The 27,821-nt window shown below is 41.6% G+C and overlaps 1 protein-coding gene across 3 annotated transcripts in view; it reads left to right on the top strand.

The window, feature by feature from the left end:
* Positions 1-27,821, top strand: part of KIZ (kizuna centrosomal protein) — a 211,425-nt gene that overhangs the window by 162,154 nt on the left and 21,450 nt on the right. For all 3 annotated transcript variants that reach the window (XM_077282783.1, XM_077282785.1, XM_077282784.1), the window contains exon 13: positions 24,843-24,913. In XM_077282783.1, the coding sequence (XP_077138898.1) occupies positions 24,843-24,913 (71 nt within the window). The remainder of the gene's footprint in view (positions 1-24,842; positions 24,914-27,821) is intronic.

Below are 27,821 nucleotides of genomic sequence, written 5' to 3'. Positions count from 1 at the left end.
TTACTGGAAGCCTGTGCTAGCATTTATTCTGCGGTGTTGCTATCAGTGTGTCAGGAGTGGGAGAAGAGGGTTGCACTGACAATCCAACACAATGGGCTGCACTTAGAACACATTTTCTAAGTGGTCATAAACTTGTAAATAACTCATGAAAGAATAAAGCTACGTTAAAACCAAGCATACCATTGATTTTCTTCGGAAATTCTCAATAAAATCGCATCTGCACAAAGGTATCAATAAAAACGTCAGCTTGGAATGCAAAAACTAAGCCCCCAACCGACCCCAGATCACGAAAAATGGAGACGCAACGGGTATCGGAAAATGGCGCAAATTTTTTTTTTTTTTTGTTAGCAAAGTTTGGGAATTTTTTTCACCACTTAGATAAAAGACAACCTAGACATGTTTGGTGTCTATGAACTCATAATGACTTAGAGAATCACAATGGCAGGTCAGTAGTAGCATTTAGTGAACCTAGAAAAAAAGCCAAACAAAAAACAAGTGTGGGATTGCACTTTTTTTGCAATTTCACCGCACTTGGAATTTTTTTCCCATTTTCTAGTACACGACATGGTAAAACCAATGATGTCGTTCAAAAGTACAACTCGTCCCGCAAAAAATAAGCCCTCACATGGCCGTATTGATGGAAAAATAAAAAAGTTATGGCTCTGGGAAGGAGGGGAGTGAAAAATGAACACAGAAAAACGTTAAATCCCAAGGTCATGAAGGGGTTAAAAAATAAAGTTGGATCCAAAATGACCAACTTCAAAATGGCCTCTATGGTCACCACCCATCTTGAAAAGTTCCCCCCATATACTAATGTGCCACAAACAGGAAGTTGATATCACCAACCATTTCCATTTTATTTAGGTGTATCCACATAAATGGCCCACCCTGTATATATCAATATAAATAAATATATATATATATATATATATATATATATATATATATATCTTTATATATATATATATGCCCCTTCCACGTCTCCTGGTGTACTGGCCTATCATATATCTGCTCCATGCTCTTTAACCTTCTTGCCACAGCCAGCTCGCATTGATGTGCCATCCTGGATGAACTGCACTACCTGAGCAACTTCTGTGGTTTGTAGACAACGTCTCATGCTACTATACCATACCTCTAGGGGTGAGAGCAATGACAAAATGCAAAGGTGACCAAAGCAACAGACAAAAAGTATGAGAACAGAGAACTGGTCTGTGGTCACTGGCTGCAGAACCACTCCTTTATAGGGGGTTGTCTTGCTAATTGCCTATCATTTCTACCTGTTGTCCCTCCCTCAGAGTAGCGGTCATATATCGGCCCCCAGGATCGCCCACCGAGTTCCTTGACCACTTCTCAGCCTGGCTGCCGCACTTCATGTCCTCAGAACTCCCAAGCCTTATCCTGGGTGACTTCAGCATCCCCATAAACAGCCCCACTTCTACATCTGCATCCCAGCTTCCATCACTAACCACTTCTCTCGGCCTCTCACAGCTCTCAACCTCTGAAACACACAAAGACGGTGACACCTTTGACCTGGTCTTCGCCCAGCTCTGCTCAATCTCCCACCTAGATAACTCACCGCTTTTCCTCTCTGACCACAATATTCTCTCCTTCGCACTCACAGTCCCTCGCTCACCCCAGCACACTCCTACCTATCACACATTCAGAAATCTACACGCCATTAACTCTCATAAACTTTCAGACTCCTTACACTAATCACTGTCCCCAATCTCTTTTTCCTGTCCTGATCTGGCTGTACACCACTACAATGACACTCTCAGAAGCACCCTGGACCAAGTAGCGCCCCTCACCTTCAGAACCTCCAAGCACAGAGTAAAACAGCCCTGGCTCACATCGCAAACTCGGCTTCTCCAGCGATGCTCTAGAAGTGCTTAAAGCCTATGGAGGAAAACTCGCACACCTGAAGACTTCATCCACTTAAGATTTGTTAAGAACCTATAACTCTGCCCTTCACCTCGCTAAACAGACCTACTACACCACCCCGATCTCTTCACTATCCAACAACCCCAAGAAACTTTTTGACACCTTTCACTTCCTCCTCAGGCCAAAAGCACAAGCCCCTATCACAGACATTTGTGCTGATGACCTGCCCTCCCACTTTATAGAGAAAATAGATAATATCCGACAGGAAATCTGCTCCCAGCCACTCAGTGCTGTGACTCCCATCCCTCCCTGCATCTCCCCTGGCTCACTCTCCACATTCGATCCCATCACAGAAGAAGTCGTCTCCAGGCTCCTCTCTTCTTCTCGTCCGACTACATGCACCATGCACAATCGACCCCATACCCTCACATCTCCTCCAGTCGCTCTCTCCAGTCGTCACAACTCACCTAACTACAATCTTTAATCTCTCCCTCGGGCATCTTCCCATCCTCATTCAAACACTGTATCATTACTCCATTATTAAAGAAACCCTCTTTCAATCCATCCTGTACAAATAACTACAGACCAGTCTCCAAACTCCCCTTCATCTCTAAACTTTTGGAGCGCCTGGTCTTCTCCGGCCTTAACTGTTACCTCTCCACTCACTCCCTCCTAGACCCTTCACAGTCCAGCTTTTGCCCTCTATATTGGACAGAAACTGCACTCAAAGTGACCAATGACCTTCTGATAGCAAAGTGTAACGATGACCACTCTCTGCTCATTCTTCTCGACCTCTGTGCAGCTTTTGACACTGTTCACCACCATTTCCTACTCTCTAGGCTCCAGTCACTAGGCATTAAAGATACTGCCCTCTTCTGGTTCTCTTCCTATCTTTCTGACCGCTCCTTCAGAGTTTCGTTCATTGGGTCCACTTCATCCCCTCTTCCTCTCACTGTCGGGGTACCTCAGGGCTCAGATCTTGGCCCGCTGCTCTTCTCTCTCTACATGGCCCCAATTGGACAGACCATCAGCAGATTTGGCTTTCAGTACCATCTTTATGCCGATGACACACAACTATATACATCATCCCCTGACCTTACTCCTACTGTACTACAGAACGCCAGTGACTGTCCGCAGTCTCCGACATCATGTCCGCCCTCTATCTGAAACTCAACCTCTCCGAAGCTGAACTTCTACTGCTCCCACCATCTACTAACCTCCCTAAAGGCCCCGTCTCACATAGCGAGATCGCTAGCGAGATCGCTGCTGAGTCACAAGTTTTGTGCGATCTCGCTATGTTTGACACGTACCAGCGACCCGGCCCCTGCTGTGAGATCGCTGGTCGTGTCGGAATGGCCTGGACCTTTTTTTGGTCGTTGAGGTCCCGCTGACATCGCTGAATCGGTGTGTGTGACACGGATTCAGCGATGTCTTCACTGGTAACCAGGGTAAACATCGGGTTACTAAGCGCAGGGCCGCGCTTAGTAACCCGATGTTTACCCTGGTTACCATCGTAAATGTAAAAAAAAACAAACAGTACATACTCACATTCCGGTGCCCGTCAGGTCCCTTGCCCTCTGCTTCCCGCTCTGACTGACTGCCGGCCGTAAAGTGAAAGTACAGCACAGTGGTGACATCACCGCTCTGCTGTTAGGGCCGGCGCTCAGTCAGTGCAGGAAGCGGACGCCGGGGGACGCGAAGGTGAGTATGTAGTGTTATTTTACATTTTACACTGGTAACCAGGGTAAACATCGGGTTACTAAGCGCGGCCCTGTGCTTAGCAACCCGATGGTTACCCGGGGACCTCGGCATCGTTGGTCGCTGGAGAGCGGTCTGTGTGACAGCTCTCCAGTGACCACACAGCGACTAAACAGCGACGCTGCAGCGATCGGCATCGTTGTCTGTATCGCTGCAGCGTCGCTATGTGTGACGGGGCCTTAAACCTGACATTTCCCTCTCCGTGGGTGGCACCATAATAACACCCCGGCTGTCTGGGTGTTACGTTTGACACCAATCTCTGCTTCATTTCCCATATAGAATCTCTTGCCCGCTTGTGCCGCTTACACCTAAAGAACCACTCTAGAATCTGCCCTTTTCTCACCATGGAAACAACAGAAACCCTCACTGTTGCCCTGATCCACTCCCACCTGGACTACTGTAATGCTCTATTAATTAGCCTCCCCGTTACTCGACTTTCCCCTCTGCAGTCCATCCTTAATGCAGCAGCCAGGGTTATCTACCTGGCTAATCGGTATTCAGATGCAGCCGCTCTTCGCCAGTCCTTACCCTGGCTGCCCATTCATTATAGGATCCAATTCAAAGTACTTGTTCTCACCACAAAGCTCTTCACAGTGCGGCACCCCCTTACATCTCCTCCCTTATTTCTGTCTATCGGCCTAACCGACCGCTGCACCCTGCAAATGACTTTCGACTAACCTCTGCACTAATCCGCACCTCCCACTCCCGACTCCAAGACTTTTCCCGCGCTTCGCCAATCCTCTGGAATGCTCTACCCCAAGAATTTAGGATCATTCACAATTTGCATAGGTTTAGGCGCTCCCTCAAAACAAATTTGTTCAGAGCGGCCTATCACGTTCCCTAATCAGTAATTTTATGTGTAAGGGTGCGTGTGTAGCCCATTAACTATCTCCATCTATCCCCCACCCCCTGAAGATGGCTGGACCATCACTGTAAATTCATCATTGTAAAAAAGCTCCTGTGCTTTGTATCTCCCCCACTTCATTGTAGATTGTAAGCGCTCACGAGCAGGGTTGTCTTATTTTGCCTTAATTATTGTATTGTTAGCGTTGTTATTTATTACTTGCGTTTGAAACTGTTAAACTCTAAAGCGCTGCAGAATATGTTGGCGCTATATTAATAAAGATTATTATTATTATATTGTCTGTTCCATTTGCACAACAGCAGGAGAAATTGATTCACAATCGGTGTTGCTTCATGACTGGAGAGGTTGATTTCACAGAAGTGTGATTGACTTGGAGTTACATTGTCTTGTTTAAGTCTTCCCTTTATTTTTTTGAGCAGTGTATAATTAGTATAGCAAATGATATTTCCATAAGATATATAATGTATTATTTAAAAAAAAATGTATTAATAATTGTAAGTTAAAATATAAAATGCCATCTGTGAAAACACTTGCCATCTTTTTTGTCCGTCCCCACAAGTGGCCTTGTCGGTTTTGCTCCACAATCTGCCTTCCATGCCTTCAGTGTTTTTCTCTTGGGAATCCACTTTTTTTTTTTTTTTTTTAAATGTCCCCAAATGCTGACAATCAATAGATGACAATGCCGTGCTCCTCTTCCCACGGGTTCACACTAGATACTTGGTTAAGTGAGTTTATTTAGATTTTCCGTCTCAATCCTTTGTAATATGGTTCATCCTCATTTAGAGTGCCTCATAATGCCGTCCTTGTTACCCTTGAAGTTTTATTTCCCTACCAGCTGAGGGATAATAGTCTGTTTTTATTTTTAAGTTTAGCAGCAGCACATGGTTTGGCGTACTTGACATCAGTCTTGGAAGGGAGAGATTAAGTTGGTGAAAGAGACGCTTGGTGTAGACAGAAAGCAGGGAGCTCAGGTGCTCACTTATTTGTGATTGACATGCAGCAAAATTTCTTCCAGGCTTACTTTTAAAGATTCCACTTATGGCAGTCACTTCTTGTGCTTTATTGCTTTTACAAGTGGTCTCGAAAACCCTGTACTTGAAAATAAACATAACAGTGCTGTTACTGCTGTGGTACTTTTTAAAAAGTCTTCTTTGCTCTGTTTTGTCAGTGAGCTGATGAGTGACATCAAAGCAGACCCCGCTGGACCGAAATTAAAAAAAAAAAAAAAAAAAAATGGCTTCCTCTGATGTCCTAGAGACAATAATTATGATGTGCCAGTTAAGTCCAAACTACAGCTGAGGGATTTTACTTTAAAGCAGCGGATTGGGCGCAAAAAAATGCATTTATAGCTCTTTGTCTGCCACCTCATTATGTGTGGGTCCGATTCATTAAGTAATTGGTTTGCAGTTGTTTACATGAGTATTAAGGCCTTCTATTCATAAGCCTTTGAGAGATACATTGTGCAAATGTTGCATGTTATGAATGCCGAATGAGGGGCAGGGGGCCAGTCCTATTGGCTAAACACTGTACTCTGTTGAAAAGCAAGAGAATGGGATTGGGTGCTGCTTTGCATAGCAATGACTTTGCTTTAATAAGCTTTACAGATTAATACACACGAGCTATAAAAGATGCAAAGAGATACTCTTAGCACATTTAAACATGCTCATTTCACCATTGTGGTACTGGAGACTGAAAGAATCGAGTTCTTTCATATTCATTTTTCCCTCCGTCCTATGTCTTTAGAGGACGAAACTTAATAGAATTCGATGTTTATTGTATTATAAATCAAGGGACAGAGCAAGATCTGCAACAGTTTATTATTAAAGATTCATTCAATGTAAATCTTTTTCTGCCATTGTATTTTCTATAGCAAAATCATTTTGTGGTTGAATGGGGATAAAAGGCGTAATGTGCAAAGAAGTGAGTCTTAATAGGGCGCTGCTCTCTGAGTAAAGACCACTTGTTCCCCTTTGTGCAGGAGAACATGCCAGCTTCCTCCTCTTCAGTGCGCACTGTTCAGCCTTCCACCATTAAAACACTTTTTGTTTCTTTCCCATAAAATATTTGTAAAAAGAAAAACATAAATCCAACAGGAAAATACTTACCATTGGTTATAAAAATGAACACCAGGTAAAATGATCAGTGGACACAGCTAAAGCAAGAAAATCAGAAGCAGTGTTGGTTAGATAGTGTAGTAACTGGTAAATTCTTCACTGACTGCTTTGGATTAAGGCTGATTTTCTGGAAACGTTTGCTACCAGACAATTTACTTGTGTGGGATTTTGTCTGTGTAATAATGAACAAACCAGATGGGGTCGCCAGATACTGAGCCTTGCAGAGCTAGGAGATCCGAACCCATGTGTGCCTGTGTGTTTATAGACAAGGCTATCTGTATATACATTCACTTATTTTATAGAACATTTTTTTGTTTATGTTTGACATATTTATTTACTTGTTTGTCTAAATCATTTCTGAACACAAAACACAATCTAAACCCAACTGCCTTAAAGACCACCTAAACGTAACTTGCCTAAAAGACCACCTAAAGGCTATCTGCCTAAAAGACACCCTAAACACAACCTGCTTAAAAGACAACCTAAACGCAACCTGCTTAAAAGACAACCTAAACACATCCTGCCTAAAAGACAACCTTAAACGCAAGCTGCCTAAAAGACAACCTAAACACAACCTGCCTAAACAATAACCTAAATGCAACCTGCCTAAAAGACAACCTAAACTCAACCTGCCTAAACGACAATCTAAATGCAATCTGTCTAAAAGACAACCTAAATGCAACCTGCCTAAACGACAACCTAAACGCAACCTGCCTAAAAGACAACCTAAACGCAACCTGCCTAAACAACAACCTAAATGCAACCTGCCTAAAAGACAACCTAAACGCAACCTGCCTAAAAGACAACCTAAACGCAACCTGCCTAAACGACAACCTAAACGCAACCTCCCTAAACGACAACCTAAACGTAACCTGCCTAAAAGACAACCTAAACTCAACCTGCCTAAACGACAACCTAAATGCAACCTGCCTAAAAGACCACCTAAATGCAACCTGCCTAAATGACAACCTAAATGCAATCTGTCTAAAAGATAACCTAAATGCAACCTGCCTAAACGACAACCTAAACGCAACTTGCCTAAAAGACGACCGAAACGCAACCTGCCTAAAAGACGACCTAAACACAAGCTGCCTAAATGACAACCTAAATGCAATCTGTCTAAAAGACAACCTAAATGCAACCTGCCTAAACGACAACCTAAACGCAACCTGCCTAAAAGACGACCTAAACACAAGCTGCCTAAATGACAACCTAAATGCAATCTGTCTAAACGACAACCTAAACGCAACCTGCCTAAACGACAACCTAAACGCAACCTGCCTAAACGACAACCTAAACGCAACCTCCCTAAACGACAACCTAAACGTAACCTGCCTAAAAGACAACTTAAATGCAAGCTGCCAAAAAGGCAACCTAAATGCAAGCTGCCTAAAAGACAACCTAAACGCAACCTGACGAAAAGACAACCTAAACACAACCTGCCGAAAAAACAACCTAATCACAGGCTCCCGAAAAGACAACCTAAGCATAACCTGCCTAAAAGACAACCTAAACTCAACCTGCCTAAACGACAATCTAAATGCAATCTGTCTAAAAGACAACCTAAATGCAACCTGCCTAAACGACAACCTAAACGCAACCTGCCTAAAAGACAACCTAAACGCAACCTGCCTAAAAGACAACCTAAACGCAACCTGCCTAAACGACAACCTAAACGCAACCTGCCTAAAAGACCACCTAAATGCAACCTGCCTAAACGACAACCTAAATGCAACCTGCCTAAAAGACGACCTAAACGCAACCTGCCTAAAAGACGACCTAAACACAAGCTGCCTAAAAGACCACCTAAACACAACCTGCCTAAACGACAACCTAAATGCAATCTGTCTAAAAGACAACCTAAATGCAACCTGCCTAAACGACAACCTAAACGCAACCTGCCTAAAAGACAACCTAAACGCAACCTGCCTAAACAACAACCTAAATGCAACCTGCCTAAAAGACAACCTAAACGCAACCTGCCTAAAAGACAACCTAAACGCAACCTGCCTAAAAGACAACCTAAACGCAACCTGCCTAAACGACAACCTAAACGCAACCTGCCTAAAAGACAACCTAAACGCAACCTGCCTAAACAACAACCTAAATGCAACCTGCCTAAAAGACAACCTAAACGCAACCTGCCTAAAAGACAACCTAAACGCAACCTGCCTAAACGACAACCTAAACGCAACCTCCCTAAACGACAACCTAAACGTAACCTGCCTAAAAGACAACCTAAACTCAACCTGCCTAAACGACAACCTAAATGCAACCTGCCTAAAAGACCACCTAAATGCAACCTGCCTAAATGACAACCTAAATGCAATCTGTCTAAAAGATAACCTAAATGCAACCTGCCTAAACGACAACCTAAACGCAACTTGCCTAAAAGACGACCGAAACGCAACCTGCCTAAAAGACGACCTAAACACAAGCTGCCTAAATGACAACCTAAATGCAATCTGTCTAAAAGACAACCTAAATGCAACCTGCCTAAACGACAACCTAAACGCAACCTGCCTAAAAGACGACCTAAACACAAGCTGCCTAAATGACAACCTAAATGCAATCTGTCTAAACGACAACCTAAACGCAACCTGCCTAAACGACAACCTAAACGCAACCTGCCTAAACGACAACCTAAACGCAACCTCCCTAAACGACAACCTAAACGTAACCTGCCTAAAAGACAACTTAAATGCAAGCTGCCGAAAAGGCAACCTAAATGCAAGCTGCCTAAAAGACAACCTAAACGCAACCTGACAAACAACCTAAACACAACCTGCCGAAAAAACAACCTAATCACAGGCTCCCGAAAAGACAACCTAAGCATAACCTGCCTAAAAGACAACCTAAACTCAACCTGCCTAAACGACAATCTAAATGCAATCTGTCTAAAAGACAACCTAAATGCAACCTGCCTAAACGACAACCTAAACGCAACCTGCCTAAAAGACAACCTAAACGCAACCTGCCTAAAAGACAACCTAAACGCAACCTGCCTAAAAGACAACCTAAACGCAACCTGCCTAAAAGACGACCTAAACACAAGCTGCCTAAAAGACCACCTAAACACAACCTGCCTAAACGACAACCTAAATGCAATCTGTCTAAAAGACAACCTAAATGCAACCTGCCTAAACGACAACCTAAACGCAACCTGCCTAAAAGACAACCTAAACGCAACCTGCCTAAACAACAACCTAAATGCAACCTGCCTAAAAGACAACCTAAACGCAACCTGCCTAAAAGACAACCTAAACGCAACCTGCCTAAAAGACAACCTAAACGCAACCTGCCTAAACGACAACCTAAACGCAACCTGCCTAAAAGACAACCTAAACGCAACCTGCCTAAACAACAACCTAAATGCAACCTGCCTAAAAGACAACCTAAACGCAACCTGCCTAAACGACAACCTAAACGCAACCTCCCTAAACGACAACCTAAACGTAACCTGCCTAAAAGACAACCTAAACTCAACCTGCCTAAACGACAACCTAAATGCAACCTGCCTAAAAGACCACCTAAATGCAACCTGCCTAAATGACAACCTAAATGCAATCTGTCTAAAAGATAACCTAAATGCAACCTGCCTAAACGACAACCTAAACGCAACTTGCCTAAAAGACGACCGAAACGCAACCTGCCTAAAAGACGACCTAAACACAAGCTGCCTAAATGACAACCTAAATGCAATCTGTCTAAAAGACAACCTAAATGCAACCTGCCTAAACGACAACCTAAACGCAACCTGCCTAAAAGACGACCTAAACACAAGCTGCCTAAATGACAACCTAAATGCAATCTGTCTAAACGACAACCTAAACGCAACCTGCCTAAACGACAACCTAAACGCAACCTGCCTAAACGACAACCTAAACGCAACCTCCCTAAACGACAACCTAAACGTAACCTGCCTAAAAGACAACTTAAATGCAAGCTGCCAAAAAGGCAACCTAAATGCAAGCTGCCTAAAAGACAACCTAAACGCAACCTGACGAAAAGACAACCTAAACACAACCTGCCGAAAAAACAACCTAATCACAGGCTCCCGAAAAGACAACCTAAGCATAACCTGCCTAAAAGACAACCTAAACTCAACCTGCCTAAACGACAATCTAAATGCAATCTGTCTAAAAGACAACCTAAATGCAACCTGCCTAAACGACAACCTAAACGCAACCTGCCTAAAAGACAACCTAAACGCAACCTGCCTAAAAGACAACCTAAACGCAACCTGCCTAAACGACAACCTAAACGCAACCTGCCTAAAAGACCACCTAAATGCAACCTGCCTAAACGACAACCTAAATGCAACCTGCCTAAAAGACGACCTAAACGCAACCTGCCTAAAAGACGACCTAAACACAAGCTGCCTAAAAGACCACCTAAACACAACCTGCCTAAACGACAACCTAAATGCAATCTGTCTAAAAGACAACCTAAATGCAACCTGCCTAAACGACAACCTAAACGCAACCTGCCTAAAAGACGACCTAAACGACGACCTAAACGCAACCTGCCTAAAAGACGACCTAAACACAAGCTGCCTAAAAGATGACCTAAACACAACCTAAACGCAACCTGCCTAAACGACAACCTAAACGCAACCTCCCTAAACGACAACCTAAACGTAACCTGCCTAAAAGACAACTTAAATGCAAGCTGCCGAAAAGGCAACCTAAATGCAAGCTGCCTAAAAGACAACCTAAACGCAACCTGACGAAAAGACAACCTAAACACAACCTGCCGAAAAAACAACCTAATCACAGGCTCCCGAAAAGACAACCTAAACATAACCTGCCAAAAAGACAACCTAAACACGGGCTGCCGAAAAGACAACCTAAACGCAAGCTGCTGAAAAGACAACAGTCTTGGAAATATATTATAACTTTCCTCTATGTAAACTAAGAGATACTACTATTACAACCATAGTATATTAATGTTTCTTATGGACTGTAAGATACTTGCTGTTTTCTTGGAAATAATTACCGGTAGCAAAAAAAAATAGTATTACAATTATTCTGTTTTATCGTAACATTTCTTGCATTTCGTTTATGGTTCTGTTTTGTATTTATATGTCGATATAATATTGATCTTCACCACTTACATGGAATGGGGGCATACATTCTCACATAATCAATGGGACATTTTTAAATCTAAAACTTAAAACCTTTGCCCGTAATTGTAGAGGTTTTCAATTGATTTTGTATAGTATTTATAGATTATGACATTTTTGTTTTTTAATAATTGGGCACACATAGTTTTTTTATGCTTTTATAGTTTAGCAATTAGCATTTATTATTATTATTACCATTTAGCAATAATTGTGGATCCATGTAGACTGTCGCATTATTTCTGCATCCTCCTATTAATCCCGCTCTTGTTTGCAGTTCCTAAATATAACCCTTAGATGGCAGTAATATACATATTTTTCTTGAGTTGGGGTTGCTCATCAGCTAGTAGATCTGCACCTTTAGTACCAAGATATGTGCAAACACCAAGTTTACATAACTATTTCATCAACTTTCACCTTCTTTCTCTTCCCCCTTTCCTTCGTAGATTGTAAACTCTCGTGAGTAGGGCCTGGTATTCTTCACTATCACTCTGGTACCCAATAAGCTCCAGCTTATTACATTTATGTGTTTTTATTGTTTAGTCATGTTATGTATTTAAACTCCGTTTTTTTTCATCTGTACAGCAAAATAGAAGTAAATGGCACTATAAAAGTAAACGACAATAAGCTTTCTTTAGGCTAACCTTCCTCTTGTTTGTTTGGTCATCAGTAATAAAATGAACTCACCATGTACCCACACAGTGTTTCTGCTAAGGTTCCTTATAGTTCTGTTCTCCTGACTGCTATTTCCAAAGAACATCTTTTTTTGACTATTATTTGATTTAAATAAATACATTTCAATGTCCATCTTACTGTAAAATTCCTCATTAACCCCTTCTCACCGGAAGCATTTTTTTCATTTTTGTCCTTTTTTTTTTTTTTTTTTTTTTTTCTTTTCTATCTTCCAATTCTTCTAAGAGTCATAACTTTTTTTTTTTCTTTTTGTCCACATTGTTTTTGCAGGAAAACTTTTGAATACATTATTCATTTTACTATATAATGTGCTAACAACCATGAGGGAAAAATTCCGAGGGGAAATGGTGAAAAACTGCAGTTCTGCCATTGTTTCTTAGGTTTTGTATGTGATAAAAATGACCTGACGACTTAATTAAAATATGGTAATTCTGAACTTTATTATGGATAAGATGCACAAATTGGACTCCGTCTGGTCACTTATTTATGCACCGTACCTGGCTTTGGTTATTCTAGACTCTAGTTATTTCTTTCTCCACCGTTCCTCTCATTTCCTTTCTTGTTCTCTAGTCTTCTCTGTGTGTTTTTGTTTGACTTATTTACTACATTGGTGTAGCAGCAGCGAGTGATTTAATGTGCGGGAGATATTTTTCTGCATCATTATTTGGAATACTTTAAGCTACTCTAATTCATGTTAGTTAACCCTTTATGGACTAGGTGATTTTTCATTTTTGCGCTTTGATTATTTCCTCCCCTTATTCCAAGAGCCATGACTGTTTTATTTGTTGACATAGCCTTGTGGTGGCTTAGTTTTTGCCGGACAAGTTGTACTTTTCAATAACCCCCTCCATTTTTTCATGTGATTTGCTGGAAAGCAGGAAAAAAAATTCCAAGTGTGGCAAAATAGCAATAATAGCAAAGCAATTCCACATTTTTTTTTTTAGCTTACAGCATTTATTTTATGGTAAAAACAACCTGGCAATTTTATTCCTTAGGTCCGTATTTACGATTACGCAAATACAAAGCAAGCTTAGTTTTTTAATTCTCTGGTGAGAAAAAATCTTTGAAAGTTTACAGGCAGATGATGGCTGATTACTACAGCTATCATCTTTTGCAAAGATGGATGTTGCTAAGGGGTTAAATTAAAACTGAGCAAAAAGTGTTTGTCTGATATAACGTATTTTTCGGACTACAAGACGCACTTTTTCCCCCCCAAAAAAAGGGGGGAAAATGGGGGGTGCGTCTAATAGTCGCAATGCAGGCTTACCGTGGCGGCAGAGGTGCGGCGGCAGAGGTGTGGGGATGAGGAGGCGCAGTGAGAGGGGTCCCTTTCCCCGGTGAGGTGATGCAGCAGCCCGGTAATGCAGCAGAGCCGGGTGAATCCTGTTGTTACCGGTGGTGGCAGCCATCTTCCTGAGGCCGCGCGTGCGCAGATGGAGCGCTCTGCTGCCCGGGGCTTCAGGAAAATGGCCGCGGGATGCCGCGCGTGCGCAGATGGGGATCGCGGCGGCCATTTCCTGAAGCCGAGATGCGAACTCTGCTTCCGGAAAATGGCCGCCGCGATCCCCATCTGCGCACGCGCGGCATCCCGCAGCCATTTTCCTGAAGCCCCGGGCAGCAGAGCGCTCCATCTGCGCACGCGCGGCCTCAGGAAGATGGCCGCCACCACCGGTAACAACAGGATTCACCCGGCTCTGCTGCATTACCGGGCTGCTGCATCACCTCACCGGGGAAAGGGACCCCTCTCACGCCATACCTCTCACTGCGCCTCCTCATCCCAGCACCTGTGCCGGTAACCACTGCTGCAACCCTCCCATGGACACCAGGCCGTGGCGTCGCCCACCTAAGCAGGAAGGGACCCTGCTCAGGTGCACGCCGTACCGCATCACCCCACCTCTGCCGACACCATGCCTCCTGTGACCCTGCTCTGCCACCGCCAGCCCTCAGGTAAGATACTGTAAATTCGGACAATAAGACGGACCCCCATCTTATAAAAAATCTTTTTTTCTGCAATTTTCACCCCAAATTTGGGGTGCGCCTTATGGCCCAGTGCGTCTTATAGTCCGAAAAATACGGTATATGTAAAATCTGAGTAAAGCTAAAAAAGAAAATTTGGAACATTTTCTAAGACCCATAACTTTTTTATTTATCCCTCGATTCAGCAGTAAGAGGGTCTATTTTTTTTACTTGCACACCTAAGGCCCCTTTCACACTTCATGTTTTTGCCGTCAGGCACAATCTGGCGAATTTTGAAAAAAAACGGATCCGTTTTTATCTCATATACTTGTATTAGCGACGGATTGTGACAGATGGCCTCACGTTTCATCGGGGTTTTTTTTGCCGGATCCGTCGAAAATTAGTTTTTCCGGCGGCCGGAGAAAACGTACAGAGGAAAGTTTTTTTTATGTCCAGCAAAAAAAACGCCCAGCAACGGATCCGGCGAAAAACGAAAAGTGAGGTGAAAGGATGGAATCCAGCGACCGATTCCATTTTTTTTTAAAGAAATCCCTCTCTCTCTCTAACAGAAAGTCCAAACTCTATCCCCAGGTTAAAAAAAAAAAAGGCGGATCCAGCCGAAAAACAGATCCGTCGCATCAGTTTTCCACAATTTGCAACAGATCCGTTTTTTTGAAAATTAGCCGAATTGTGCCTGATGGCTAAAAACTGATGTGTGAAAGGGGCCTTAGGTTCCCTTTAATGATTCGATTCATGCTGCCTAAACCCAGCACAGCTTTAACCAGACAAAACCTACAAGAAAAAAAATAATCATATACCCTGCTGTAACTAAATAAGTAAAAAGCAAAAGTGCATTTAACCCCTTAGTGACTGGGCCAATTTTTTTAAAATCTGACCGGTGTCACTTTATGTGGTAATCAGAAAAATAGATGTGCAAGCCGGTGGTGTATTTCACCTGCGCAGAGGTAAAATCCAAAAGATTTACTGTATGTGCACACGTCAGGATTTCTTGCAGAAATTTGCTGAACAAAACAGGACATTTTCTGCAAGAAATCCGCATGCATTTTTTGCGCGTTTTTCTCACGTTTTTTGCTGATTTCTTGCAGATTTTTCCGGAGGTTCCCAATGCAATAATATAGTGGGAAATCCGCAAAAAATCCACAAAATTAATGAACATGCTGCGTTTTTTACCGCGATGCGGTTTTTTCGCGGAAACAAAGCACAACATATGCACAAAAATTGCGGAATGCATTCTAAATGATGGGATGCATATCTATGCCTTTTTTATGCGTTTTTATCGCGTTTTTATAGCGAAAAAACGTGAAAAATCCAGAACGTGTGCACACAGCCTTAATGTTACAGGTTTTAAAAGTCAACGCGTTTCAAGGTTCCACATGACATCTTCATCAGGCAAAAAACTCCACTGTCTCTCCACTGACTTTATGTGGTAATAACTCTGGAACGCTTCAACATATTCCCAGTGATTTGTGACACATTATACTTTATGATAATTGTAAATTTGGGTCAATATTTTCTACATTTATTTATAAAAATATCAGAAATGTTACAAAAATTTCTAAAAAATAGCAATTTTTGAACTTTGAATGATTATCCCTTTAATCCAGATCGTCATACTACACAAAACATTAATAAATAACATTTCCCTCCTGTCTGCTTTACATCAGCACCATCTGTAAAATGTTATTTTATTTTGTTAGCACTTTATGAGGTTTAAAACTGTAGCAGTAATTTTTCATTTTTTTCAAAGGAAATTTACAAAACTTATTTTCTTATGGACCGCTTAAGTTTTTAAGTAGCTTTGAAGGTCTTATATATTGGAAACCCCCAAAAGTAAGACCATTTTAAAATCAGTACCCCTCAATGTGTTTAAAATTGCTTTCAAGTAGTTTATTAACCCTTCAGGTGATTTTCAGGAATTAATGCAAAGTGACAGGACAGGAATTAAAAAATGTATTTTTACCATCAAAATGTTGATAACTTCTGAACAGGTCGCTGTAGTCGGCTGACTTTCAGGCCGCTATTTGGCTGTGAATTGCCAAAACAAACACCAGGACCGAACAATCAAGATCTCAGGGTGCCGATGGGATTAAAAGGGGAGCCCCCACACTCTAACCATCTAGATGCTGTAGTCATTATTGACCGCAGCATTTAAGGGGTTAAACGACTATAGCTGGTACCAACGCTAATCGTGGCTGATGCAGCTAGTGTACAGCCGACAGCCGTCGGGGGATGCTAGACTCTTATATCGCAGGTCAGTAAAAAGACGCATTGGTGGTCACTAAGGGGTTAAATACATGGGATTCCTAATAAACACTATTTTTGATCAAAAACGTATAAAAGCAATCCCACCAGCAGCGAGATGACCCTATTTGGGATAGTCCTACACTGTCTAATATTGAAAACTAGTGATGAGCGAATATACTCGTTACCTGAGATTTCTCGAGCACGCTCGGGGGTCCTCCGAGTATTTTTTAGTGCTCGGAGATTTAGTTTTCGTCGCCTCAGCTGAATGATTTACATCTGTTAGCCAGCTTGATTACATGTGGGGATTCCCTAGCAACCAGGCAACCCCCACATGTACTTATGCTGGCTAACAGATGTAAATAATTCAGCTGCGGCAAGAAAAACTAAATCTCCGAGCACTAAAAAATACTCGGAGGACCCCCGAGCGTGCTCGAGAAATCTCGAGTAACGAGTATATTCGCTCATCACTATTTAAAACCTTACCATGTGTCAGATGTGACCTCATTGTGACTAAGGGCAGAAGAAGGACGGGTCCCGAACTTTGGGCACCCCAGCATTTGGAAGCTTTTTAAATGTAATGTCCAGCTCAGGGAAGGGAGTCCACTCCCTAAATTGAACAAAATGCAAATATCCAAATAAAAACACAAAAACTGACCTGGAGTTTGACTTGGTATACATACAACACATAAACGCATGTTCACATTGGCCATTAAACAGACAAAACCTGTAAGAAACAAAATGAGCATAAAGTCTGCTGTAACTTAATAAGTAAAAAGCAAAAGTGCATCTAAATAACACCGAGTTCTTGGTAAACACTATTTTTGATCAAAAACAGCATAAAAGCCATCCAGTCAGCGGCATGAAATCGGAGCCTGGCTGTGCAACTGCAGCCAGATATGTGTTACACTGAAATGCTGGGGTGTTTCAGTTTGAAAGCTGGCCATAAACTATAGGGAGACATGACTACTTTAGTCATGTTACCAGCCGCCTTCTCTCCAGTTGATTGACAGCTCTTTCCCTATATTTTTTTAAAGCAGGCCTGTCATTTGCTCAAAAAATGTAGTTAAATACCTTGTAAACATCCCTGAGCTGCCCTGATTCTTTGCTTTCCGTTTTGCATTGTGTTGTTCCATTTGAGAGCTATTCACATTTGTTTCTTCTGGAGAGCACTATGTGAAATCTCTGCTTTGCAGTCCAACTGGGCATTTCTTCACAGTCTTTCCTGGGGGCATGCACTTTCGTCCTTGCCTTCCAGACGCCAACAATCACAACTCGTACAGATAGACTGCTAGATCAGCTACAAAGAGAATGCAAGATATGATTGGCAGCATCTGTGAGGGTCTGGTAGAAGTGCACACTGCCCAGAGAAGACTGATTAGAAACGCCCGCTGCAAGCCGAGATTTCTCACCCATAGATTTGCATTGGCAAGTCTAGTCCAATTTGCGCATCAATACACAGCAGGCTGCACCGAATACAGGTGAGAACAAAATAACAGATCGGCACTGCCTCATTGAATAATATTGGTGCAAGTGCAATCCGATTATTTATCACATTGCACTCGGCGTACTTATAGGCAAGTGTGAGCGATCCCTAACTGGTATTTTATTCCTTTAAGCTTCTCCTCATTCTTGGGATGCTTGGGAGTCCCATAGGCGGTCCACTGAACAGGACCAACGGTATTAATTGTTACTGAACATGGACTTCTGTTTGCCAAACTGCCAACGGCAGATTGTAAGCTCTTATGAACTATTGCCTCATTTTTGTTAATTTGTTGTGATTACTTATAATTATCATCATATTTGTCATCTGAGAAATCCTAAATGTAATTTTTTTTTACTGGATTTGAACAATTTCTATTGGAATATTTTATACAGCTCTGGCAAAAATTAAGAGACCACTGTTCAGTTTGTCTGATTTTTCTCTTTATAGGTATATTTTTGAGTAAAATGTAAATTGTTCATTTATTCTATAAACTTCTGACATGTCTCTGAAGTTCCAAGCAATACATTTTGTATTTTTTTTTCTGAAAAGGAGAAATGGTCAAAATTTTTTTAAAAAAGAACAGTGCTTTCAGACCTCAAATAATGCAAAGAAAACAAGTTCATAATCATTTAGAAACAACAATACTAATGTTTTAACTCAGGAAGAGTTCAGAAATCAATATTTTGTGGAATAACCATGATTTTTAATCACAGCTTTCATGCATCTTGGCATGCTTTCCACCAGTCTTTCACACTGCTTCTGGCGCAAAAATGTAAGCAGTTCTTCTTTGTTTGATGGCTTGTGACTGTCCATCATCCTCTTGATTACATTCCAATTCAATGGGGTTCACGCATGGAGATTGGGCTGCCCATGACAGGGATTTGATGTGGTCTCTTAATTTTTACCAGCGCTGTATATGTCTTAAGTATGTGCAGTATGTGCAAAAGACCGAAAATGTACCTGTTTAATTGGCCTCCATAATGCCTAAGAGGGTCTGCAAAGTAGTCCTCTTATGGTTCAGTGCTGCTGATCAGGGCTGTGAAGTTGATAAGCCAAACACCCGACTCCTTGGCTCCCGACTCCACGACTCCGACTCCCCAGCACGGCCTCACTACTGAGCATGTACATAAAGTGCAGCACAGATTCATCTCAACTAAAAGCCGAGATCCTTAGATCAGGAATAGAACAGACATTTATAGGACATTTCATAACTTTCCCAAATTATGAAAACATTTACAGCACATCCTGCATTGTACTACTGAACCCAATGTATTATATATTTTAGGAGTCAGAGTCAGTCCATTTTATACCAACTCCACCAAAATGGACACCGACTCCACAGCTCTGCTGCTGATGGGATCAACTATTGTAGAATATATTTATGTTGCCTAATTTATATTAATATTTATAAGTATCAATCGTTTTATAGTAAGTTACATTTTTAAAGTCTGTTACATAACCTAAGCCCCATCTTCATTACCAAGATCACCTTCCCATTGTGATTAGTAGACAAACCTTGCTCCAGCTATGAGTCCAGAGCACTGACTATTTCTTCTCCATTTTACAAATGCAGCTCATTCCAGATTTGCTAGATCCATATGCCTGATTAATTGGGTATAATAGATGTTACAGTATGCTTTTGGAGAAGCAATAACAACACACATACTGGACACAAAAGATCAAAATAATTCCAACGTGACCTTCAAAAAAGCCTTTCAGTGCACACAAAAGCAGGCATCTCCAGACAATCTTTGTCTTCGCTCCATATGCATGAATTCAGATCAAAGGCTGGTAACAGCCTGGGCCTTTCCGCATGAGCTTACAATGCACAGGAACTTGCAGAGTAATTATATAGACAGAATGACATACAGTGTATGTGTATACGGGCATCTGTGTGTGTGCAATTAAAATATATAATGTATATATAAATATACAGTATACACAGTGGGTACGGAAAGTATTCAGACCCCTTTAAATTTTTCACTGTTTGTTTCATTGCAGCCATTTGGTAAATTGAAAAAAAGTTCTTTTTTTCCTCATTAATGTACATTCTGCACCTAATCTTGACTGAAAAAAAACAGAAATGTAGAAAGTTTTGCAAATTTATTAAAAAAATAAAAACTGAAATATCCCATGGTCATAAGTATTCAGACTCTTTGCTCAGTATTGAGTAGAAGCACCCTTTTGAGCTAGTACAGCCATGAGTCTTCTTGGAAATGATGCAACAAGTTTTTCACACCTGGATTTGGGGATCCTCTGCCATTCTTTCTTGCAGATCCTCTCCAGTTCCATCATGTTGGAATGTTGGTGGACAGCCATTTTCAGGTCTCTCCTGAGATGCTCAATTGGGTTTAGGTCAGGGCTCTGGCTGGGCCAGTCAAGAATGGTCACAGAGTTGTTCTGAAGCCACTCCTTTGTTATTTTAGCTGTGTGCTTAGGGTCATTGTCTTGTTGGAAGGTGAACCTTCGGCCAAGTCTGAGGTCCAGAGCACTCTGGAAGAGGTTTTCATCTAGGATATCTCTGTACTTGGCCGCATTCATGTTTCCTTCAGTGACAACCAGTCACCCTGTCCCTGCAGCGGAAAAACACCCCCATAGCATGATGGTGCCACCACCATGTTTCACTGTTGGTATTGTATTGGGCAGGTGATCAGCAGTGCCTGGTTTTCTCCACACATGCCACTTAGAATTATCATCAAAAAGGTCTATCTTCGTCTCATCAGACCAGAGAATCTTATTTCTCATAGTCTGGTAGTCCTTCATTTGTTTTTTAGAAAACTCTATGCAGGCTTTCATATGTCTTGCCCTGAGGAGAGTCTTCCGTCAGGCCACTCTGCCATAAGAGCCCAACTGGTGGAGGGCTGCAGTGAATAGTTGACTTTGTGGAACTTTCTCCCATCTCTCTACAGCATCTCTGGAGCTCAGCTACAGTGATCTTGGGGTTCTTCTTTACCTCTCTCACCAAGGCTCTTCTCCCACCATTGCTCAGTTTGGCCGGACGGCCAGGTCTAGGAAGACTTATGGTGATCCCACATTTCTTCCATTTAAGGATTATGGAGGCTACTGTGCTCTTAGGAACCTTGAGTACTGCAGAAATTCTGTTGTAACCTTGGCCAGATCTGTGCCTTGCCACAATTCTGTCTCTGAGCTCCTTGGCCAGTTCCTTTGACCTGATTCTCATTTGGTCTGACGTGCACTATGAGCTGTGACGTCTTATATAGACAGGTATGTGCCTTTCCAAATCAAGTCCTATCAGTTTAATTAAACACAGCTGGACTCCAATGAAGGAGTAGGACTATGTCAAGGAGGATCACAAGGAAATGGACAGCATGTGACTTAAATATGAGAGTCTGAGCAAAGGGTCTGAATACTAATGACCATGTGATTTTTCAGTTTCTCTTTTTTAATACATTTGTAAAAATGTCTACATTTGTTTGTTTTTCTTAGCCAAGATGGGGTGCAGAGTGTACATTAATAAGAAAAAAATGAACTTTTTTGAATTTACCAAATTGCTGCAATGAAACAAAGAGTGAAAATTTTAAAGAGGTCTGAATACTTTCCGTACCCACTGTGGGTCTATCACAGTAATCAAAAGGAACCAACAGGAAAAATTCTATATTGTTGCCGGGTACCGGCCAGCAGATCTCCAGCACACTTGGCATTTTTTTTTCCGGGAAGATAACGTTGGGGGACAGAGCAGGAGGTACCGGAAGGCTCGGAGGACCCCATTTCTCTTTTCTCTGATACGTTAGATTATATTAGAGGAGAGAAAATTTAATTTTTTTTTGTGATCGCCGTTATTTGGTAAATAATGGCCATCACATGACAGGGAAACTTAAAACCTGATCATGTTTTCCAGAGAGATTCCAATGCCGGGGAGCGTCATATCCTTATTTCTCAGCGCGTTAAAAAGCGGTGCTCAAGAATTAGCTCCCTCAACTGTTGCTGTTAAAAGGCGTATCAGCAGTCGTTAAGGGGTTAAAGGAAGGTTTTTATTAAGGGTAAAAGAAATACAAACCTACAGGGCCCTGTGTGACAAAGTGATTGCCCCCTAAACCTAGTAACTGCTAATGCCACCCTTAGCAGCAACAACTGCAATCAAACGTTTGCGATAACTGACAATGAGTTTTTTATGACGTTCCTGAGGAATTTTGGCCCGCTTATCTTTGCAGAATTGTTGTAATTCAGCCACAGTGGAGGGTTTCCGAGAATGAAAGGCCTTTTTAAGGTCATGCCACAGCAACTCAACTGGATTAACCCCTTCATGACCTTGGGATTTTCCGTTTTTCCGTGATCGTTTTTCACTCCCCTCCTTCCCAGAGCCATAACTTTATTTTTCCGTCAATTTGGCCATGTGAGGGCTTATTTTTTTGCAGGACGAGTTGTACTTTTGAACGACATCATTGGTTTTAGCATGTCGTGTACTAGAAAACGGGAAAAAAATTCCAAGTGCAGTGAAATTGCAAAAAAAGTGCAGTCCCACACTTGTTTTTTGTTTGGCTTTTTTGCTAGGTTCACTAAATGCTAAAACTGACCTGCCATTATGATTCTCCAGGTCAGTACAAGTTCATAGACCCCCTAACATGACTACGTTATTGTTTACCTAAGTGGTGAAAAAAAATTCCAAAGTTTGCTAAAAAAAAAAAAAAAAAAAATTTGCGCCATTTTCCGATACTCATAGCGTCTCCATTTTTCATGATCTGGGGTCGGTTGAGGGCTTATTTTTTGCGTGCCGAGCTGATGTTTTTAATGATATCATTTTGGTGCAGATACGTTGTTTTGATCGCCCGTTATTGCATTTTAATGCAATGTTGCGGCGACCAAAAAACGTAATTCTGGCGTTTCGAAATTTTTTCTCGCTACGCTGTTTAGCAATCAGGTTAATGCTTTTTTTTTATTGATAGATCGGGCGATTCTGAACGCGGCGATACCAAATATGTGTAGATTTGATTTTTTTTATTATTGATTTATTTTGATTGGGGCGCAAGGGGGATGATTTAAACTTTTTTATATTATTATTTTTTTTTTTTTTTCACATTTTTTTTTAACTTTTTTTTTAACTTTTGCTATGCTTCAATAGCCTCCATGGGAGGCTAGAAGCAGGCACAGCACGATCGGCTCTGCTACATAGCAGCGATCTGCTGTTCGCTGCTATGCAGCAGAAAATCAGGTGTGCTGTGAGCGCCGACCACAGGGTGGCGCTCACAGCTGCCGGGGATCAGTAACCATAGAGGTCTCAAGGACCTCCTATGGTTACTATTCTGAAGCATCGCCGACCTCCGATCATGTGACGGGGGTTGGCGATGCCATCATTTCCGGCCGCCCGGCCGGATGTGGTAGTTAAATGCCGCTGTCTGCGTTTGACAGCGGCATTTAACTAGTTAATAGGCGCGGGCAGATCGCTGTTCAAAACAGCTGACATGTCCCGGCTTTGATGCGGGCTCACCGCCAGAGCCTGCATCAAAGCAGGGCTTCTGACCTCGGACGTACTATCCCGTCCGAGGTCAGAAAGGGGTTAAGATCAGTACTTTGACTAGGCCACTCCAAAGTCTTAATTTTATTTTTCTTAAGCCATTTAGAGGTGGACTTGCTGGTGTGTTTGGGATCACTCTACTGCTGCATAACCCAAGTATGCTTCAACACATGCAAAATATACATAAAAATTTGCATATTTTAAGTAGCGTCTTTCCTGCCAACACATCCGTATTTGCAGTATATTTTTCACAAACTACTGGAGACCGATGGGTGCGGAGGTGATTACAGATGAAGACGCCAGAAGGCGAGTACGATACAGGGGGCAGAGGACTTAGATTTGAAGCACCACTGCAGCGGTAAAATTAAAAAAAACGCTGCAGTGATGCTTTAATGGATAAAATTGCAAAGTGCTTATAAAAATAAGATGCTGTGCAATTCACTTATTTAAAATCTGTTCCCAATAGCAAAAGGATTTTTAATTCTGTTGTTTACGGCTTGTTGCCACCGCAGCAGTATATTGGTGGTGGCTGGACTCCTAGGTAAGGAGCGCTGTGATTACAAGCTCTTTTCTACACATGTAATCACTGCTCTGAAGCTGACCAGATGGCAGGATCTGGCCACCTTCAGTGCCCGAGAATTTGTCTGATGCAGCGCAGTGATGCCACTGGTTGAACTGTCAGTCAGGAAGGTGGGAGGCAATGGAGTGTGGCCCCAGTGATCAGACATTTATCTATCCCCTTTAGGGTCATTCTTATGTTGGTATTTCATGTATAATTTTTTTCCGTAATTTTTATACCCATTATAGTTTATATAATGTCTGTTGACATGTCCATTGACATTTTTGGACTCGCAAATGCATGGATGAGCACAAATCATACAGCACTTGGATGCCATCTGTGTGTGTTGTCTGATTTACATATTTGGGATAGTGGAAGCTTGGAGAAAAAAAAAAATTAATCTTTGATGATAGACCAAAAACTGATGAAAATCAGACCTTATTTTTGTGTACAAGAAAATTCACTGACTCCTGAAATGTATAATGATGGCTGTGAGACATGAAGATGCTGTGTAGGAAAGAAACTTGGGCCATTGTAAAAGTAGATTATGAAATTGAGGAAACAAATATACATTAACTTAAATTTTGTTATATGTAATTTTAGCTGAACTTCAGTGTATATTAACAATTTTTTTTAAAATGTACACCCTGTTTTTTGTTATCTTTCTCTACAGAAAAGAAAACACTAGTACGGTGGCATCAAATCTGATGCTTTCCAAAGGACCAAACAATATCAAGTCTAAAGGTGAGTATTATACCCCCATATCTGTAATTTCCCGTCAAAATTATTCAAGCACCTTTGAGAATTGGGTTTATTAGTAAAATGTATAAACTTTCTGCTGTTTGCAATAAACCGTCAAATAAGAACATATAAAATTCCTCCACAACTAATATAACAAGTGGTTTCTCCAAATTCAAAGTCCTGCAGTGCGCAGGCGCCGGGGCTCTTTGACCTTTTCCGGCACCTGCGCAGTGCAGTACTTTGCTCTGCGCTCAAAAGGGGAGTCTGTGTGGATGATGCAAGGTCGCATCATCCACAGAAAGGAGGGCGGTGATCATAAGAAGATGGGAGGCGCTGGACCAAGACCAGCGACACCCATCGGACCAGACCGCACCATAGGTGAGTATAATAAAACTTATTTTTCAGTTCTTACAGGTCGGGTTGGGGGCTTATATACAGCATTATAGAATGCTGTATATAAGCCCTGAAAGGTGATGGCCTTATCTTATATCGACCAAAACTGCTGACTGGTTCCCTTTAAAAAAGTAACCAAAACAAGGATACAAAGGCATTAATAGTAGTGTAAGCATAGTTTCATTTACCTCCTTTTATTGCCGCTGCTCAACTGATTCTGGAACTGGTCATCTTTTTCTTTTGTGCGCCTCCATTCCAAAGTTATGCCCCTTGGAAGTAAATGTGCAAATTTTCCCATCAATCAACTAGGTGTATATGACAGAACTTCTCTATAGATGCAGGCGGTGTTTTGCTAGGCAAGCATTAGAAGAGAAAAAGAAAACACCCAACTGTTCTGTGGTAAACGCCTAGTTGATTGAAGGGAAAATTTGCACCTATATTTCCAGGGCCATAACTGTGTAACTGAGGAGCTCAAAAGAATAAGAAAAGCTGTTTTAGTATCAGTGCAGTAGCACCAACTGGAAATGGGACACGTCTTAAATGATAAAATCAAGTGAAATGTCTTCTTTAAAGTAACACTAGCTATACTACCTGGATGTGTCAGAAAGTGTAAGCTGTCACTGGCGGCCACCTGATTCCTGAGGAAACAAGTGGTCAAGCACCCAAAAATAACTGCAAAAGACCTACAGCCAGATTTGTTGGCAGCAAGCACTGAGGTTTCAGTTTGCACGGTATTTCGGGATTCAGACGGCTCTACTAAATACCAGGTCAGTCTATAAATTCCTGCTCCATGTGTAGCTCTGTGTTGCTCGTTCATGTGGTCGACAAATGTAAGAGCTGCATTCTGTTTGCATGCATTAGTCTTGACTGAAAATTGGACCAGAATAATGCATGCAATGATCTATTTACCTTGCAGGCCGTTGGTCTGTGTGGAAAATCGTCCATGTGCACTGGCTTTACTAGGTTTGTGTGCTTTCCTTGTACAGTCTGTGGTACACACAGAAAGCACACATACGTATGATATGCTCATCTGAACAAGCCCTAGAGCTGAAGGTATCCATGCCTGAATTTCAGGCTGTACATCTCTACTGACCTAAAAGCACATTAGGTTTTAAGATCCTATTCTGTGGAGCAGTGAAACAAAACTGGAACTTTTCTGGTTCTGGATCAGCAGTACTTCTGGAGAAGGCTGAGTATAAGCTGAAAAGAACACGCTGCCTACAGTGAAAAATGGTGGTAGTTTGATGCCTTCAGTGAAGCATGGTGGGGTCTCAGTGATGCTCTGGGGCTGCTTTTCTTCCTCTGCACTGGAAACCTACAACAAGTGGAGGACAAGATGGATTCAATCAAGTATCAGAAAACCTTACAAGAAAACGTCATGACTTCTGTGAGGAAGCTGAAAATTGGGCGTCATTGAACTTTCCAAAAGGACAATCACAAGCGTACCTCACAGTCCATGATGACTTGGTTTTAGAAGAAGTTCTGGAAGATTCTGGAGTGACGTCAGTCTCCTGACTTGAACCCTTTACAAAACTTTAGATAGAATTTGAAGAAGGTGGTTTATTAAATACAATTATTCATCACCATTGTAAATTAGGTTTTATTGTCACTGTATGTACCCACACATGGGTAACTGACACTGTCTTACTTCAAATTGGCAAATTTTATCCCTCGGTACATTTTTTTCTACAAGCTAGACTACCTATGTTTTCGACTTGCAGGGGGGAATGCAAAGTGACACAAACATAGATGAAATATAAGACCGTGTGAACATATAAAAATATCTGCACAGGGGCATTAATATATTACAGCACCAGCAAAGTGGATGGTATTTTTTTAACAAATCTGATTCCGACACGGTAAAGCAATCTGCACAGAAAATCTATCCTGTGGTGCAGATTTTACATCCTCAGCATGTCGGCTTATACGGCAGATTTTCACCACAGATAACCCACTTTGCACTGCATAAAGTAATGTAACTTCTCAGTTTACATTTTGTGTATCATAGAAATGCACCATTGTTAAATTACAAATCAGATTTTTAGTTCTGCCAATAAGGTAAAGAAACTCCCCCCAAAAGTGCATTTTTTTTCAGGCACCTTTAAACTAGAAGTAGACATTATTTATTTTATTTATTTATTTATTTATTATGCTTTGCTTATATAGCGCCATTAAATCTACAGCGCTTTACAGACATTATCGTCGCTGTCCCCATTGGGGCTCACAATCTAAATTTCCTATCAGTAGGTCTTTGGAGTGTGGGAGGAAACAGGAGTACCCGGAGGAAACCCACGTAAACACGGAGAGAACATGAGGTTTTTTTTGAGATATCACATCCACCTGAATTGGTAACAATAGAGCAGATTTTCTGCACAAAAATTCAGCTGAAAAAATGTGGCATTTATACTATAAGGGATCATGACCTTTAGTTCACATATTCTGTATTCAGACAAAGAATATAAAATAAAGGTAAAGGGGAAAATAAAGTTATTCATTTCATTAAAAAATTAGGTATTGT

This window comes from Ranitomeya variabilis, chromosome 2 (genome assembly GCF_051348905.1).
Source record: "Ranitomeya variabilis isolate aRanVar5 chromosome 2, aRanVar5.hap1, whole genome shotgun sequence".
In the NCBI taxonomy this organism is placed as follows: domain Eukaryota; kingdom Metazoa; phylum Chordata; class Amphibia; order Anura; family Dendrobatidae; genus Ranitomeya; species Ranitomeya variabilis.
The sequence above is the reverse complement of the archived record's forward strand: the minus strand, read 5'-3'. Positions and strand labels throughout refer to the sequence as shown.